The 19,865-nt window shown below is 40.4% G+C and overlaps 1 protein-coding gene across 2 annotated transcripts; it reads right to left on the bottom strand.

Moving 5' to 3' along the window:
- Positions 1–12,442: 12,442 nt before the first annotated feature.
- On the bottom strand, positions 12,443–19,615 carry LOC147612777 (putative beta-1,4-xylosyltransferase IRX9H). Of its 2 annotated transcripts, none has more exons than XM_086783378.1 (4): positions 19,121–19,615; positions 17,963–18,990; positions 16,167–16,416; positions 12,443–12,937 (listed from the first exon to the last, which is right to left on the bottom strand). In XM_086783378.1, exons 2-4 carry the CDS (start codon positions 18,868–18,870, stop codon positions 12,767–12,769), a joined length of 1,329 nt encoding a protein of 442 aa, XP_086639504.1. In that variant the 5' UTR covers positions 18,871–18,990; positions 19,121–19,615; the 3' UTR covers positions 12,443–12,766. The 2 variants fall into 2 exon arrangements, with proteins under 2 accessions (XP_086639504.1, XP_086639505.1); XM_086783379.1 differs by having other exon boundaries at positions 19,430–19,601.
- Positions 19,616–19,865: the final 250 nt, after the last annotated feature.

Genomic DNA, 19,865 nt, shown 5'->3' with positions numbered 1-19,865 from the left:
AGTGGCTGCCAGAAGCTACAATGCAAGCCATTTCAAGTTATACAATATATCATGTAGAACCACATAAAACTAATGTGGTAGACCAAGGAGATGGTGGGAAGATAATTTCCACCAATCCGATGAAGAGTCCACAATTATTTGCTGATGAAGAATCTTGTCCAAGGGTACTCAAGTGTGCTACCATCTGTGTTGATGTAGCCACCTGCTTTTGCTCCATGTGTCCGGAAAGTCAGCTTTATCTCTTGAAGTCCACAAAGTGTATCCGGAAAGTTAGCTTTATCTCTAGAAGTCCACAAAGTGAGTCCTCCCTTAGGTCTTGAAATTACAACACCCAACACGTAACTCCATTCTAGAAATCATTTTCTTATCCTTTTAATATTTTCATTTTGGTTTTTTGTTTGTTTGTTCCTTTTCCTTATACAGGCAACTCGATATAGGGACCTTAGTGAGCTTTTCCTCCAAACCTCCTGCCTTCTCATCACTAGGTCTTACGGGTGTCTTGGAAGGTATCTCACTGAGCTTTCTCTTTCAGCTTTCATGTCTCTCTATCTGAGACTTATAGACAACTTAGTAGGGATCTTCAACTGGGCTTTCTCTGGACCTCATGCCTTCTCACTAGGTCTTATAGGCGTCTTAGTAGTATCCTCAATGCAAGACTCTTCCACTGGCCCTCTCATGCCTCATTTTAGGACTTACACGTGACATGGTCAGGACCTCGCATGGGCTTCCTCGGACCTCATGCCTTCTCACTGGGTCTTACAGGCGTCTCGATAGTATCCTCATCTAAGCGTCTCCTCCGGCCCTCTGATGCCTCATTCTTTCAATATTAATATCGTGATCAGGACCTCATTGGGCTTCCTCCAGACTTCATGCCTTCTCACTCGGTCTTACAAGCATCTTGGTAGTATCTCAGCTAAGCGTCTCCTCCAACCCTCTCATGCTTTATTATTTCAATATTAATATCATTTTTTAAACACCATTTTTCAAGACAATTAATGTATTTGAATTGGCCAATTACTTACCATTCAAGTTCATCAAGTCGTCCACCCTGCATTCCGCCGGAGAGGTGAAGGATGTGTTCCATGTACTCCATGCATTAGGCATAGATGAGTTGGATCATCAAAGCATACATGTCGTATGCCATATGTGTGCTTCTTTTAATGTGCTTCTTTAGATTCTTAATTGCCTTCTTTCTTATGTGATTTAGGCATGCAAGATTCCTCTGAACTCATTCTCTAATGATACTGCTTTCACATATAGAATTGATAATTTTTAGTGTGATTATCCTTGTTGTGACACAACTCACACTTTCTCCCCAATTTTTAGTGTTTGATTTGATCAAAGCTTCTGCAAAACTAGTGCACCACTCTAGCGCACGATCAAGTGTTCTCCCAACAACAAGTAGAGCTTGGTGCAATTCCAAGGTTTTTGCTATTTACACACAGGGCTACTTGATCTTAACTTTTAGTGCTCATTTTGTGAAAAAACCTCTTGCTTATGTGTATTTCCCATCCATGGAAAGGCAAATTCCAAGGTGCCCAAGGAGTCATAGTAATTGTATCATCCTTCATTGAACAGCCCTTGTGCATCATCGGCCATGGTACATCTACATCAAAGAACACATCATCATCCTCAACTATGTGAGGGATAGCATCAAGTAGCCCATGTGAATCATTGGCCATGGCTACATCAAAAACAATTATATCCTTAGTAAGGTGAGAGAGATATTAGCTACCAACATAGTTCTTTTGGAATTATTACACCATGGACACAAAGCAAATGATCTTGTAATGAGGACAAAACTATGCCGAAGAGTAGTGATCAGCACATTCTACCATCTAAGAACAAGCTAGGTGTCATCACATCTGGAATATGAAGAATCTCTATAGTGTTGATGTATAAGTCCAATAGTCAACATGGGTAGCCTAATAGTCACATGGGTATCCCAAGAGTCACATGGTTGGGTGGCTATATAAAGCCCCTCTTGTATGCAAACTGCACATAATTCTTACACGATTCTTGGATACACAATATACATGATGGATATGAAATACACTATGATGTTTTGCTTGTATGTTTATGTTGTGTCTTTTATCTTGTTCTTGATCCATGCCTCCTACTCCATACTCATGTGTACATGTGTACATGTGTACTCCATGGCTATGTGTGTAGGAGTATGTGATTTCCCCCATGTTAGCAAGGTGATGCTAACAATTGGAGATCATGTTGATGAGTGTGTACACACCCTATAATTTTGGCATTAGCTTGGGTTTGAACACCTCCTAGCATTAGTAGCATTAGCTTAGGCTAATGAGTTACAGGATTTGGTTATTACAAGATATCATATTAAGAAGCAGTTTACAAGAGGGCTAGTGGGGAGTTAGGATCTTATGGAGGTTATGGGAGCCCAATAGTCACATGGGTAGCCCAATAGTCACATGGGTATCCCAAGAGTCACATGGTTGGATGGCTATATAAAGCCCCTCTTATATGCAAATTGTACATGATTCTTACACATGATTTTGGCACACTCAATATACATGATTCTTATGCAAACTGTAAATGATTCTTACATATGATTTTGGCACACACAATACACATGATTATTATACACACAATATACATGATTCTTTTGTAAATGATTCTTGGACACACAAGATGATGGATATGGAATATACTATGATGTTTTGCTTGTATCTTTATCTTGTGTCTTTTATCTTTTTCTTGATCCATGTCTCTTACACCATGCTCGTGTGTACATGTGTACTCCATGACTATGTGTTTAGGAGCATAAGTTTTTTTCCCATATTACCAAGGCTATGCTAACACACCTCTCTTTCCCTTTTTTAGTTGGGAGTTTACTATCTCCTATCAATGCCAAGTACATCATGAAATTATGTGAATAAGTAGCTCTGCTAGAAGGTACAATGCAAGCCATCTCAAGTCATACAATATAATCATGTAAAACCACATAAACCTAATGTACTATCTATGTCACGACAGTGAAGCTCATCTCTCGAAGTCCATAAAGTGAGTCTTCCCTTTGGTTCTAAAATTACAACACCCAACAACTAACTGCATTCTAGAAATCATTACATCATTTTCTTATGCTTTTAATATTTTCATTTTGTTTTTTTTTAAAGTTTGTTCCTTTTTCTTATAGGCAACTCGGTAGGGACCTCAATGAGATTTTCCTCCGAATCGAATGCCTTCTCACTCGGTCTTACGGGCGTCTGACAGGTATCTCACTGAGCTTTCTCCTCCGGCTTTCATTCCTCTTTATCTGGGACTTATAGGCGACTCAGTAGGGATCTTGTTTGAATTGGGCTTCCTTCGGACCTCATGCCTTCTCACTAGGTCTTACAGGCGTCTCAGTAGTATCCTCAGTGCAAGAGACTCTCATGCCTCATTTTAAGACTTACAGGTGATGCGGTTGGGACCTCACATGGGCTTCCTCTGGACCTCATGCCTTCTCACTGAGTCTTACGGCTGTCTTAGTAGTATCCTCATCTAAGCATCTCCTCCGGCCCTCTCATGCCTCATTCTTTCAATATTAATATCGTGGCCAGGACCTCACTGGGCTTCTTCCATACCTCAGGCCTCCTTACTAGGTCTTACAGGCATCTCAGTAGTATCCTCAGCTAAGCATCTCATCCGACCCTCTCATGCTTCATTCTTTCAATATTTAATATCATTTTTTCATTTACACCACTTTTCAAGACAATAATTCAACAATTGATGTATTTGAATTGGCCAATTACTTACCATTCAAGTTCATCAAGTCGTCCGCGCCCACCCCCTCGGGCGAGTTTCCCACGGAGGTGAAGAATACTTTCCACGTACTTTATACAATAGGCATAGATGAGTTGAATCATCAAAGACAACATGTCGTATGCCATATGTGTGCTTCTTTTAATGTGCTCATGAAATCCTTTAGATTTTTAATTGCCTTCTTTCTTATGTGATTTAGATCGTGACACAATTCTCCCTATTTTTAGTGTTTTGATTTGATTTAAGCCCCCGCCACACTAGTGTGCTCCCAACACAAGTGGTGCAATACCAAGGTTGTTGTTATTCACACGCAAGGCTGCTTGATTGTTCATTAAAAAAAAAACCTCTTACTTATGTGTATTTCCCGTGCATGGAAAGACATTATTCCAAGGTGCCCAAGGAGTCATAATAACTTTATCATCCTCAATGATGTGAGGGTCATCATCGAGTAGCCCATGTGCATCATCGGCCATGGCTACATCTACATCAAACACATCATCATCATCTTGAACTATGTGAGGCATAACATCAAGTAGCCCATGTGCATCATTGGCCATGGCTACATCAAGTAAATCATCTACATCCTCAGTAAGGTGAGGGAAATAGTAGCTGCCAGCATAGTTCTCTTGGAATTATTACACCATGGACACAAAGAAAATGCTCTTGTAGAGTGAGGCCAAACTATGCGGAGAAGTAGTGAGATCAACGCATTCTACCATCTAAGTACATTCCATAATATGGCATTGATGGCACTCCTCCTCCTATTGGTTGAAGCCTGACACAGCTACCTGTTTGTTGACTTTGGTAACATGACAGTAGCTATTGTTGGCTTTGGTATATGGAGGCATATACCATAAAGGCCTTGGCCTTGAAGAACTAGGATTTGTGAGGTTATAGATCCTTGTGCCGCATTGTACATAGATGCTGGAGCTCCTACACCAGGGTAAGCCCCATGTTGTCCATCATATGATGCCACCTGCTGACCATATGAATCTACCACTCCATAAGGGGTGACAAGCCCATCGACCATGGCTGGATCTCACTTCTGTAGCGATCCGTCCTGTGAGAGGCAAAAGTGAACCTGACACAAAGAGACGAATTTGAGATTCCTTTTCACCAAACGTTACTCTGCCATTTTCATCTCATGAATTGTGTGTAATTGACTGCCCAATTGCTTCCTTAGCTAGGAAAGACATCGATGACCTTGACTTTTTGTGTAGATCAATGAACGATTCCATTTCTCTGAGAATCATAGCTGGGAGATTAAGGTTGCTTTCTTGACAAAATAGCTGCGTTCTCTGGTTATGAGCCTTGCTTTCCAGCAATTGAGAATGCTCTGCATGGAGTTGGGAGGATGAAGTACTTACGACCATCATATTTTGGACTACTTCAAAGCTCACCCGAAGCTAAGGAGCTTGCTAGGCGTGCTTTTGCAGATGTAAGGCCTAAGTAAGTATCATCCAATATATTATAAAAGTTTCAGCAGAAAGGCAGTTATCAAACCTTTTAACAGACTGAAACAGCCCCCTCGTGGTACCTACGTTGAACTATGGTGTCTTCCCTACGGTACATGCCGGTGGCCATGTCCAATACACAATAAGCCAGGCGCACGTGTTTTGCTAAGAAATGCTTAAGGGTTAGGCATTTGACTTCTAATCAAGAGCTTATGGGGAAAGAGAAGATCGAAGCTTCTCGTCCCCTCGTGATTGCCAAGTGTTAGCATCACCTTGCTAACATGGGGAAATCACATGCTCCTACACACATAGCCATGGAGTACACATGTACACATAAGCATGGAGTAGGAGGCATGGATCAAGAACAAGATAAAGGCATAAGATAAACATACAAGCATAACAACATAACAACATAGTGTATTCCACATCCATGTATCACATATTGTGCATACAAGAATCATGTCCAATATATTGTGTATACAAGAATCATGTATATTATGTGTGCCAGAATCATGTACCATTTGCATACAAGTGCAACTAATCTTTTTGGCATGTTTTTAACAGCTTGGGGGCACCTAAGATGCAAGAAGCACTTAATGAGGCATAATGAAAGCATTAAGAATCACCAAGAAGCATGCTAATCTCCCTTCTCATGGAGTTTTGAGGGAGAGCATAATCGAATCAAGAAAGTCAAGAAAGAAGCAATGCACGCTACTATTGCAAGAAATGCGTATGGATTAGGCATTTAACTTCTACTCAATAGCTTGTGGTCAAGGAGAAGATCAAAGCTTCTCGTCCCGTCGTGATGGCCAAGTGTTAGCATCACCTTGCTAACATGGGAAAATCACATGCTCCTACACACATAGCCATGGAGTACACATGTACACATGAGCATGGAGTAGGAGGCATGGATCAAGAACAAGATAAAAGATACAAGATAAACATACAAGCATAACAACATAACATTATAGTGTATTCTATATCCATGCATCACATATTGTGTGTACAAGTGTCATGTACAATATATTATGTATTGTGTATACAAGAATCATGTATATTGTGTGTGCCAAAATCATGTGTATTGTGTGTGCCAAAATCATGTATATTGTGTGTGCCAGAATCATGTACAATTTGCATACAAAAGGAGCTTTATATAGCCATCCAACCATGTGACCCTTGGGATACCCATGTGACTATTGGGCTAACCATGTGACCATTGGGCTACCCATGTGACTATTGGCCTCCCATAACCTCTACAAGATCCTAACTCTCCACTAGCCCTCTTGTTAACCACTTCTTGATATGTCATCTTTTAATAAACCAAATCTTACAACTCATTAGCCTAAGCTAATGCTACTAATGCTAAAGGGTGTTTACATCCAAGATAATTCCAAAATGCTAGGGAGTGTACACGCGCGTCAACAATAACCTTGGATAATTCTATAGTCACGATGTTTCTATGTTGCCATAGGTGTGTAAGACACCTCTTGATTGGTGGGAGACACATGGATATCATCAATCCTAGCTGAAAGCCCTTGCACTTTGACTATTATCCTAGGTAATAATACATAATACATATTGATAAAAAATTTATATTTGGAGTGTAGGTTGTTGCTTTAACATTTGTTACAACTAACTTACTAATAAGTACTTACTACTACGAAGTTACTAACATCATCAACATGCTTGAATATTTATGGATGTAAGGATTGTTACTCTAGAACCTATGAGAGGAGCTGGAGTTCTTATTCTCTTATCCAAAGATCCAAAATCGCCTGAGCACGATGCAAGTAGAGAGGTTGGTATTTTGCAAAGCCAACCTTCGACTTATTTGGAATCTTTGAAAGATGGATATAGAACAAAACAGGTAAAAGTGATAAGTTATGACATACAATTCATAGTAAGTTTAACGTGATTAGTCACTAGTAAATACATACTCCATAGGTTAATATTTAGGGCTCGAGCGTTGCAGGACAACAGCATGCCGAGAAGAGCGACATAGTACGTGATGGGCAAGAGGAGATATATAGATAGCTTCACAAAGAGCTTAAGGGCATTGATATATGAGTCATTGAAGATCGGTCTCGAGCTCTCATGACCGCTTCCCTCACTTCTTTAGCTCAGCAGAGTCGTCCTTCGACCTCTAGAGGCACTAGGGTGTATACTCGTGGTGTACATTCGTGGTGTACATTCAAGGGGGAGAGCCACTAGAGTAACCACTAGAGGCGATCTAGAGAACCAGATGCAAACTCTTCCAGAGAAGAGACCTTAGACCTCTACCATTGTTGAGAAGACATTGGGTATGGATGTACCAGGTGACGTGGGGGAGTGGGAGTCACTATATGATACTTATGGGAATCCTCTCACACATGGAGACTACTCATCATCCTCATCTTTAGGCTTGGATGATGATAAGTGAGAGCCAGCCATATGGCCATTATTGGCATTTGTAATAGGATTTCAACTTCAGCAGGACTTCATGTTGTATGCTTGCAGCTAATTTGACATTTATAGAGTATAGATGTTTGAATTTCAATTGTTTTTTATGCAACTTTGTGTATTGATGTCACTAAATTATGAATGGTTTATAATATGTACACACACACACACACACACTATTTCAAAAAATATGTACACCCACAACTTTGTGTATTGATGTCACTAAATTATGAATGGTTTATAATATGTACACACACACACACACACACACACACACACATTATTTCAAAAAAGTAAACGTACTTAAAGTGCTCATCCTGATACATACTTTATGTACTCATACACGTACACGTACACGTATTGTATCACACCATACCTAAAGTACTCAACAACTATGGGGCCCCTCCGACCCACACTAGGCCATCCATGTTGCAACTTCAAATTTGTAAAATTCTTTGTCTCATCAACGATACATGGATGCTCTTCCACAAGTAGTGGACATGGCCACCCTGTTTTCACCTATTCTTGATATTCTAGATACATGGATGCTCTTCCACAAGTAGTGGACATGGCCACCCTGTTTTCACCTATTCTTGATATTCTAGATGGATGAAGAGGATGTCCCACCCCCCCAGCCTTACCAAACACTATCCCACATTGGTTTGAGATTACCTTGTTACTTACACTAATACTCACATGAACCCCGCATTGTATTTACATGTCTTCACATGATTACTATGATGATGAAATAGATATATAGCTAGTCCTTTTTAGCCTTTTTCAAGGCTCAATATTTCATGGATTTATTGTACTACTTTTGGTCGACCCATTGGGTCTTTTAAAGCACTAATCTCTCTCTCTCTCTCTCATTTTTATCTTATAGAGTAAAAAGTGATTCAAAATGAACACATGTTGGGATATTGGTATATGTCTAACTAATTAAATTTTATGTTATGTCTAAATAAATATTAAATCCAAAAACTAATTAAGACACTTAACTAATTAAGACACTCTACCTGTGCACACGATCATAAGTGTTGTGAACAAAAAATAAATATCACCTTGAACCCCCAAAACATGACGACTTAGATAAGAGAATAATATAATCGAGATGAATTGACAAAAGAGAGCCTCTATCATTGCTGTTGTAAATGAAAAGGGTTAAAAAGATTAATTGAACATCACAAGAATTAACATTAAGCCTAATGTAAATTCAAAGAAGCCAATAAGCATAGTTTGGCCAATGCAAAGGAAGCAACAACATTCATATATAAATAAATATTTAATTTAAAAAAAACACGCACATTTTAAATTTATTGAAACCATAAAAGATTATTATTTTATTAAAAATAGATTAAAGGAAAGCAAAAGCGTCTACATTATGGTGGAGGCCCTTGCACAGCAGACGCCTGGGATGGCAATGGAAAAGTGGGAGAGAAACTATTGTTGATGATTGAGAGTGCTCTAAGGTTTGTTGGATTTTGATGACAAAAAGCCATCTCGTAAGCCTGTTTGAAACCTTGTGTACAAAGCCAACAAAAGAAATGATAGCAGTAGGAACTTGTGAAGTAGAGTAAGATGACATGGAAAACCTCCCTCCCAACAAACCCAAAAGGGAAAAAAACACCCACTCAAAAAATGCCTTTGTGGGTCCTTGTGATGATTGGATCACAAGATGGCACTTGAACATGGCTCACATTATATTTTTTCCAAAGCCCCCTTTCAAGGCGATGTAGTCGAGCTAGAGGCTACACCACTCAGACAAGGCTCATATTCGAGCTTATGGTACACCAAGAAACAAGAAATAGGTGGGTAATGCACCTCCTCAGCTTTAGCCTAGTTGTAGCACTGCCCTAGCCTCTCAAATGGGAGGTCCACGGTTCAAGTCTACCCTTGTGGCATGTTTAATTCATTACCCTCTCTCGCATCAACCATTTTTTTGGGAAGGTAATACCTATGAGCACAATGCAAACATGTTTTTTTAACAAGCAAACATGCCATGTGCCTGTGTAGGCCGTCTCGCCATTCCGATACCAATAGAGACATGGTAGAGAAACATGGGTAGGGAAGATTGGAGATGTAGGATGAGATAATTAGTTTATCCAATGAGGAGAAGGGTTTATATTTAAAGGGTGATTTAAAACAAGCATATGTTTTAGCTTAAGTAGATATTTCATATCTCAATGTTTTTATTTCAAAACATTTAAAAGAATCACCATTATAAGGGCGATTCAAAAGGTTGCAGTGTAGTGAACAAAAGCCCTTGAACCCTGCTAGACACTTTGATTAGACTAGTCCAACCAAAGCTAGAAACTTTGATTAGACTAGTATGTAGAACCATTCCTTTTCTGAGCTTAAGAAAGCTTTGACTCATGCACTAGTAGTTCTTACACTATTGGATTTTTAACAACGACCATTCTTTGTAGTTGTTACTGAATGGAAGTAGGCAAGGTTTTGATGTTGTTGTCATACAGGATAAACATTTCATTCCTTAAGAGAGTCATAAGCTTAAACTAGTAGAAAGGAATTATAGTACATATGACAAAGAATTAGCTACTACTATTGTTCATGCTTTGAGGCTTTGGAAACATTATTTAATGGAATCTGAATTTTTAATCAGAATTGACCAACATAGCATTCATCATTTGTTGACCCAAACTTTGATTTCTAAAATTGCCATATCAAATGGGCTTCATTTATCAAGATTTTTCAATTCATGATCCAATATCAACCAAGAAGGAAAACATAATGGTAGATGCTTTAAGTAGATGTCCTAGTGTTCACAACATCTTTGTGATTGAGAGTGAACCCTTGAGTCCTATGAGAGAATCCTATGAGGAGAACCCTAATTTCTCTAAAGTTTAGATTAAGCTTAGAGATAATAATTGAAACCCTATTGGAGATTATTACTGTCATTATAATTACTTGTTCTTTCAGAAGAGATTATGTGTTACACAACCTTTTAGACAGTTTGCATTGGAAGAAATGCATTAAACCACCATACGTGGATCATCGACATGTTTCTGCTACTTTGCAATTATTGTCTAGAGAATTCTTTTGGACTTATCTTAAACAAGACATAGAAAAATTTGACTGAATGCAGATTCATAATCCATTTAATGTTAGTTTACTTAAACCTTTTTGAGGATCAATTTCCACTCATCCTATGTATGAGAATTACTTCACTCATCCTATGTATGATGAGTGGGATCACTTCCCACTCATCCTGTGTATGAGGATCCAGCTCTTATTAAGGATAAGAAAGAAGTTTTGATTCAAGATACTATCATTGACCAATATATTACATCAACCCATAATGACAATTAATATATCAAATATTTATTGACCTTTCAAAATCATCCTTATGAAGATGCGAGATGGGTGCCTAAGAAAGAAATATTTTCATGTCTTCTCTAAGATCCTCTATTCTTTCACTAAACTCGTGAATTGAGAACAATTACAAACTCAAGCAAGAATATATTTTAAGCCCGCTCAAAAATATTATTCTAGCCTTAGATGATTCGAAAACATCTGGATTGTCTTTGTCATGCCAAATTATGTTAATATTGTGGGTGATGCCATTTTAAATATTAGTACATTTGGCATATACTTGCAGCTTCCTATGTTTGCAACTGGTGTGTATGGCAAAGTGACTTACACGTGTGGTGATGTGGTGACGGTTTGTATACCTATGAAATAATTGTTTAGCAATTTATTGTTGAATATTCTATAGGTGGACTCCTCGAAAGATTGAAACGAAAGCACATATATTATTATATTTGAAAGGCATTCATAATTCTGAACAAGCTTTCTATTTACGCACTACAGAGGTAGGCTATGCTTAAGTTCACGTGGTGGATTCTACGATGATCATCATGCATGGTGGAGCTGGATTGGAATGCAGAGATGGCAAGGCACAAACACAAAGCAAGCATGCATGCAAAAGCATTTATTATCAGCCCCCCTCAAAGCACTTGGAGAGTGGTTAGCCCCATCGCTTGTTGGCAAACTGCAGGACTAGACTCTGGAAGGGCCAAACTGGATATGGCAGCTGTTGTGTGCATACACAGTTGACTTCTTGGACACAGAATGAAACGTAGTACCATGATACCGGAAAATGTTTCCTGCATCACTGTAAAGGGGGGATTCCTGGATTGGCACTGTGATCGAATATAAGAGCATAAAGAGCTATATGGCTTGAACTAATTAGTAAGTCCAACCTCCGTGTAGGAGGCTACGTTGAGGAGGTGGGAGGTATAAGCAATGATTGCCCCAAAATTCCTTCCTGGCCTCTTTTGAAGAGGTGGAGTCATGTAACGCGTTGAAGTTATGTAGACCATGCTTATACCACCATGACATCCTCCATATCTGCATAGGGAGGTTACCATCTTCTTGCTTCTATTATCCTTGCCATCATGCATAACAGCACAATTAGGAAGAGACTTTGCACTGCAGACTCTCTTTCTTCTATAAAGGACAATGACACAAAAAGTCATGAATATCAAGGAGAACAAAGGTAACTGGGAGCACACATAAAACTTGAAAATCTAATATTCAAACAAACTTTAAGAAACGTGTGAACGTTGCATAAGAAGAAGATGATTTCGGTGGCCATTCACTGCAACCTTGGATTCCTGATTTGAAAGCCAAGATTAATAGGCTCACAATGCTGAATACCCCCCCACAGATCCATTAGAATGCTATGATTGTTAACTTGCTACCAAATCACTTAGTAGTAAGAAATCTCGAATGCTTGGCTGAAGGCCAGTAGTATGCAGTTTCCCAAATGAATTTCTCTTAAAATCTTTTTTGGCCAATTTTACAATTGATGCTCCCTCGGAAGCTATTGGAATCAAAATCCTGCCTGGAGCATTTGATGAGACTTTTCAAGGACAGCTTCAGAAAAGTTCCTAAATGGGGTGCTAACATTTTACACCATGTTAAAAAAATGCAAGAATGAGCAAGTGACAACCTATGTGGATGGAAATGGCAGAGGGGGGACAGTTCTAGCAATAGAGGTCCCCTTTCATAAACATGCTCCTGTTCAGAACAAAGCACCAACTCTATCCCTTACCATCATATAGAACAAAACAATTTGACCATTATTGCAATAAAATTGTGGCATTTAGATTTTTCTGCAGTGTCCACCCTGGAGGATAGACCAACTCCGGTGCTTCAAGATGAAGATGCCAGACCATGACCTTAGCGCATCCACTTGGAAGTCCTTCCATTTGACTCTCATCCTCAACTAACTGTTCAATGAATGTTGTTTCCTGCACATAGTTTAACATCAGCATTCAAAAATTCAACGACCTACTCATCTCACAACACAAGCATCTTTAAATATAAGAATTGCCAAATTAACCTAAGATAGTTCTTTCTGCTTTTCTGACTGATGTCAACAGAAAAACCAAAACCCAAATGGTAAGCACACTGCTGTTAAAAAAACTTTCCCTATAATATTACTCAATAGCAAAAGTATTGGATCATGCTGCTACAGAAAGGCCTCAATCCCATGCAGTTGGATCGAGATGCTCTAACTCGGGGCAATTACTTCAAAACCAATTGCTATTTAGAAGAATCATGACAAGACTATGGCCCATCTTTGCTAGCCAAAACTTTTTGGGGATGAGAGGCGCACCATCAAAAGGAACCCAAACGACTTCAACCTTCTAGTGAGATTTGGGTTGTCCAATGGCTCGTTTGAGGAGCGAGAGGGGTCCCCCCACTAGGCTTGTCTTTACCATCCTTGACCTTGGACTGCCCACTCTTATCCTTGCCCTTCTACTGAGCTGCCTTCTCTACATCCCAAACTTAAAACTCTCCAGTGTCTCAAGGGTCATTGTCACCAATTGTGACATAAGCTCCATATTTCAATGTTCTTTAAAAAAGATTAAATGGATTCAACAATGGATATTGGCATCCGTATATGAAGTACAAGCTATTGACCATCGGGAATTTACCAATACAATATGAAAAGGGCACTTAACTATTTTCTATCAATATTGAGGATATCATTGGATAGGTGTATTTCTGAGGGCGGTGTCACATGCATTCTGCACTCTGATGCAATGTGGACATACTGTATAGGACAAGTACAAGGACCTAAGACCGGACTTTTCATAGTGTGAGCCCATGTCCAAGGACAGTGCGTGCAAGGGTGGTCAAGTCAGTTGTGCAAGTCCCGCAAAAGCCAATCCCACACAAGATGTAACCCTCTTATACAATGTAATGTATGTACAAGGCATCCCGGATGCTCATTAGACCCATGGTTGGGTGTCCGGCCAGCCACGCAAAGGTCAATGTCAATTTCTCAATTTCTAGCAAGTCCTGGTATGTAAAAATCCGTAAGGCAATGGTACTAGCAATATCAATGAGTGTAGGGCATGAGTTGTAGGCTTTGCCTGCTGTGGACAGCCCAAAAAGGGGGCCAGGGCAAAGAGCAGTGCCAAGCCCTAACGCAACCAGAAGGCAGTAAGGCAAGGGCAAACGCAAGGCCACAGACAAGAATGTGATCTGCAACAGAGAAGTCAACACACAGATCAGCCCCTCTTTGAAGGCTAACGCAAGCATCCATTCAGTCCCAAGTTGGCCTCCCAAGCACAGGCTGTATAGATCTTCACAAGAGGTGGTGTGCAGGGGAGGCAGCATGTGCAGGTGCTTTGTGGCCGGGCTGCAGCATAGTCAAGTGCTACGCACTCTAGGCATGGAGGAGCACCCACGTGAAGCCACATGAAAATGGCTTAACTGTTGTGTCAGCACTGTGCAAGCCATAAAGAGTACGGACACACCCCTGCACATGGCCATATAGATACAGGTAGGTGACTCTTGGTACTATCATGTGTGGGCACAGCCGTTGGACACGTGTGGATCATGGTATAGGCGGCTAGCACCTGGATGACCAGCAAGCAAGATGTGGAGGAGCTGTAAATAATGTCCAGACATGGAAAAGCTATATTTGGGGCTGTTTTTTAGCACCCAAAAATGAGGGCATGACAAGTTTGCCAACTTACTCCTTGCTCAAAAGAGGAGGTAAACTAGTTTAGAAACCTAGTTTTTGGGTTATTAACTAGTTTAGAAGCCTAGTTTTTGGGCTATGAACTAGTTTAGACACCTAGTTTTTGGGTTATTACCTAGTTTAGGAACCCAGGAATTGTTACTTCCTTTTTTTTTTGGCAAGGAAGTATGAGTGAAACAAATCCTCGTCCCAAAATATATGGAGATCTCAACCAATCTGGGGCATTATGCTGCCAAGAGAGTCCCATGGGGGTTGAAGAGAAGAAAACACCATGATCCTTGTAGGACACTTGCGCCTATGTGCTAGGGTTTTCCAAAGACAAAAAGAAGAGTGCAGCGGAATCACACATACAGCACACGAGAGTCCTAAACATTATGTATGAGAAAGAAGTAATACAACTGAAATTCAATTACAAGATATGGCTGATAATGAAGACGTCAAATCACAGCCTTGTGACCTAATGTACACTCTTGGCTAGCACTTCGCCTACAGAGAAAGGGTCTATGAAGTCCAACATTGAGAAATTAGATGAATATGATGGTCCTCTGAAGCCATGATAGGAATCTAAAAACGTGGGGTCAGCAAGCTATCCAAAACTTACTATTTCCAAACCCTATCAATGTTCCCCTTATTCTAGTCTAATCAAGCAAGTAGCATACACAGAATGCTGGAAAAGGAAAATTTTGCAAAGGTCCTATGCTCTAAACCAACTATATGACAACTAGTGCTGAAAGCGCTAACCGAGACAAATATGCTGCGGGAGACTTGCAAACACCATCACAAAGTAATCTAGCCTTATCTTTGTGCTATATACAACAAATAAATGTACGCCTATTTGTTCCGAAGTACAAATGGTGATCAATCTGCTGATCTCAGCCCAAGTTGCAGAAGGCCCTGCTGTCCGGATGCAAACACTGGCTGCTCTCCTCGCTCTTATTGCATGTGCTCTTGCTTGCTCTGATAGGACCCCAAGGGGCCTGGTTGGCCTGATTGAAGGGGTTGGCCGACCTGCTATACTGGACTTTCTGAACTGCCTGACAAGTGCCTGCCCTGGTGTTCACACCTGGCCTACCCACACACTGTTTCCGGGCAGTCCTGGTGGCCCATATAGCTGCCTGACTGGCTGCTGAGCTGGCCTTCTCTTTGGAGGTGGGTCACAGTCATCTTAATGCAATTTACAGTTGATGCATCACCACTGTTCCTCAAACCTTCAGCTTGCCTTATTTTAGCATGGCAAGAAAAAGAACTATGCACATTGCAACATATCTAGCATAAAATCTAAAACTGAACAAGTCAGGCACCCCAATCTCAAACATATGCTTCCCAAGACTTCATACCAAGCTCATCAAATAAGGGAGAACTCAAACACCATTACATTGCGTAAGCGAGACTCCTCTAAGATTAAAACCGACTTGCTTGTCAGTACAGCAGTATAGCTTTCTCAATGCGTAAACAGTAAATTGCATAATAAGCTTGTCACAAACCTGAAATCCCTCTTTGATGTTGTCTAGCTGCCGAATAGGCTCTACCGTTGGCCTGCGCCACCGTTGTCGATCCCAAAGGATTGTACTATTAAATGCAAAACCAGACATGTCAACATGAAATCTCCTTAACCTCTTGCTCTTTTCATTTGTGTGCCAGCCAATGACCTTATGCCCATCACATACAGGACCTTCAAGTATGGCTTTAGATTTGCTATGAGTTAGCATAGCCACAGGCCAAGTCCCAAAGCGCCTGTCGCAATGAATGAAAGGCACATGGTAAGCATGCCATCTTGAAAATTGATGTAAGATTTATAAATTAGAAAAAAGGTGAACAAATCATGATAATGTGCGTTTGTACAGCTAAAATACAAAGATTTGATCAATTACAAACAACAGCTCCTAGAGTAATGGTCTAGAATTGTATCATATTTCTTAGTTGAAAGAATCAATAAGACTACATGTCAATGAATCAGACTCTTTTGACTTTAACTGGTGCACATATGGCCAAATGAAATGCTAAATTAACAGTCAACAACCATGTGAATGTACTCCTCCTTTAAAGTTATCTAGATTGAAATCTTTCCATTTCTAGGAAGACTCCAATTTGTGCTTCTACTTCACCTACTTTCTCATACAGATCCATGCATTCTCTATATTTTGCAGCCACTAACATAAGTAAATGGCAACATTTTAGGTAGCAACATGCACCTCCTTTCTTCAAAGTAAAAAAATACTTTGAATTCAGCTGTGTATATGGTGTAAGTTGTAGTAAAGTCTAGGGGTTAAGAGCATGACTGATGATTGTGTATATGGTGTAAGGTGTAATAAAGGCTTGGGGTTAAGAACGTGACTGCTTAGAATTTTCAGACTGGATACCTTTAGTCCTGTCGACTAATTGGATCCCAATATACAGCCACAGGAATCTTTTACCCATAGCAAGAACTCCAGGAAGCTTTACCTGCTTTCTCAACAACACTTTCTTATGGACATAATTTTGGTAAAAATATTCTCTCCTATCCGTGCTTGTAATGTTTGACAGTTTTAAGATACTTCGTGTTCACTAAGTTCCTGATACCTATCACATTTTATGTAGTTTCTTGGTGGGAGGAGCGAGCTGCACCCCTTGAAAAATAAAACACCCCATGGCAGCTCTCAGACCCTGAGAGGAAGCAGCGGGACACATTCAGTTCCTTCTCTTCAAGAGCAAGTCATTAAATCCACCCGTGCTTTTGAGTTCACACTTTTGTGTCATCTACAGCACACACGTGATGCAATCTGCTCGCAGATCAAGCATTCCTAGAGGCCAATCGCATAAGATTAATGCATACAGTATCCAATAGCAATAAAGAACATATTGCCTCTACATATTGGCCTACCTCTCCAAAGGAAAAGTCTAGCCTGAAGAAGTAATAAGCAAGTCAAAAGCGACAGAGTTTACTTGATCTACACTATCATTTTTAAACAATCAACCCACTTTGCAGCAGAGAGCACACATTTGAACCACATGCGCAAATGTCAAGTACTCTAGCATAAGCATTTATTCTTAATCAAAATTCAGTGCTCTGACCCATTTAAACAGCACACTTTTTCATGCATGCCCCAATTATTGCAATCAAATTTCATGTCACTTTAAAGACACAGACACATGTCCACAATGTGCAAACAAGCTAGGTTAAACCCAGGATGGTAATCCAACCTGAAAAAGTTCTTAGCAAACAATACAGTTTCAATAGATCCATTAAAGCCTTTACTCTAAAATATAAAGCCTGTAAAGTACAAGCGCAAAGAAAACTTACTTGATCATCCTCATCTGTTCAAACAGTTCCAAGGTGTAGACATTATCATCATCGGCAAAATATACCACCCCATCAAGTTGATGCTGCTCAATGTGAGCAAGAGCAACATTTCTTTGATGAACTCCACGATCTTTTACATCAGTCATATTCTTGTCACATACAAGATGCCGATACATCACTCCAGTCTTTCGAAGAATGGTGGCAGTTTCTATGGACTGAGCTGGCATCTCCACCACAAGCCACAAAAGAGGAGGTGGAACAAGTTTTAACGTGTGGGAAAGCCTGGTCAGGTAAAGGGCCTGAAATGGTCTGTTGTAAGTTGGAGTAACAACTATTAGAAGCTTGCCAAAAGCAGGATCTGAAATATGACCGCCACTGGCAACTTGTGCAAGCAGTGCAGAGGCCAACTTTGGGCTATCAGAACTATTTGCCATGATAGCATCTGCCTTTAATGCGTCCACCTGTCTTTCTCTATCTCCAAAATTGTTCAATTCACGCTGCAAATGAGTCGGAAAGCCTTTGACTTCCAGGGCAAACTCTTGCTGTGCCACCTCTGATTCATGACCCGCTGGGCTCGGTGAAGAAAAAGGCATCAGGCCCACCAGAAATCCCAAAAAGAAGCACAACATGACTGGGAAAAAGGGTTTCTTCCACACATTTCCCTTGAGCTTTGATTTGTCATAGGGCTCCCGTCTGTGCAAGAATCTTAACCATGACAGAGGCCACCAGTTCTTATCATTAGTAGAGGACAGATCTGCAGCGGTAATGGGTGTTGTTGTAGCTGGAAAGCCTGGGTTAGCGCCAGGTGCTACTGTGGTAGGCAAATGATTGGTGCCGGTAAAAGCTGTCCCATTTTGCAAAGATCGGTCATGGACAGAAGGTGACAAACTCCTTCTGAATGAAATCATGCCTTCCAACTCTTGAAAAACGAGATGCACAAGGTATGCCAAGGCTAGAAACAGTGACCTTAGTGATCCTTCGCAGAGAAACAAAGCAGGCACGTCTTATTGCTGGTTTTGACAAACCATCTGCATAACAAGTTTAAGCCTTTCAAAGAAAAAAGAAGAGGAGAGATCACACTAGCTCTGTGATTTGCAGGAAACAAACTGATTCACAATGGCATCAGAAAAAAATAAAGACAATGATGACAATTAACACCTTCTTTCACAGAAGGATTCGATGAGAAAATCGCGTGAAAGATTAGTCCTAGTCTTGCTTCCGCAGGGAAAACGCAGTTTTTGGCATCAAAATGAAGCTGCCATGACCAAGCTGCCCTCCATTCTGTGCAGCCTTTTCCACTGAAAGAGCATGGCCACACTAGTGACCGGTCGGAAATTAGGGCTTTGTATTACGTCTGCTACTTATGACAGAGGCTTCCATGGATTCCCTGCTAGACCAATGATGCTGCGACAGAGAAGCTGATCGGATGTGCTAGCAATGTGCGTTTGCAGAGATGGGGTTGCGCACCTCAAAAGACTGCCATCGCCATCCCGGTCTCCATTTCCACAGAAAGTATGCAGACTTCGTTTCATACCATCATCATAGAGTTGATGGCCCTTCCTGATCAAGTTCGTTCACACCAACCTCTCGACCGCCTTAGTAGGTGTGAAGAGGACTCTCCATCTGTGAGGATTTCACGTTTCACCCTAAAGGTCGTCGGCAAACATTACTATGTCTCGGTTTTGTTCATGTACATGCTTTTGGGAATGTATGCTTTGGATAGTAGGGAGTGTTATTATGTACATGCATGGTTGGTGTGCATACATGTGTGCGTGAGTGTGTGTGTGTGTGTTGTTTGATGCGAATGGTTTAGGAGACGAATCTTGGATGAATTTGCTTGTATATGTGGAGTAATTTGTACAAGCATGGTGTGTGTGTATGTGTGTGTGTGTGTTACATTTAA

The sequence above is a fragment of the Cibotium barometz genome, chromosome 45, assembly GCF_041138505.1.
Source record: "Cibotium barometz isolate CiBa-2024 chromosome 45, ASM4113850v1, whole genome shotgun sequence".
Taxonomy (NCBI): Eukaryota; Viridiplantae; Streptophyta; class Polypodiopsida; order Cyatheales; family Cibotiaceae; genus Cibotium; species Cibotium barometz.
This window is presented reverse-complemented; position numbering and strand designations above follow the sequence as displayed.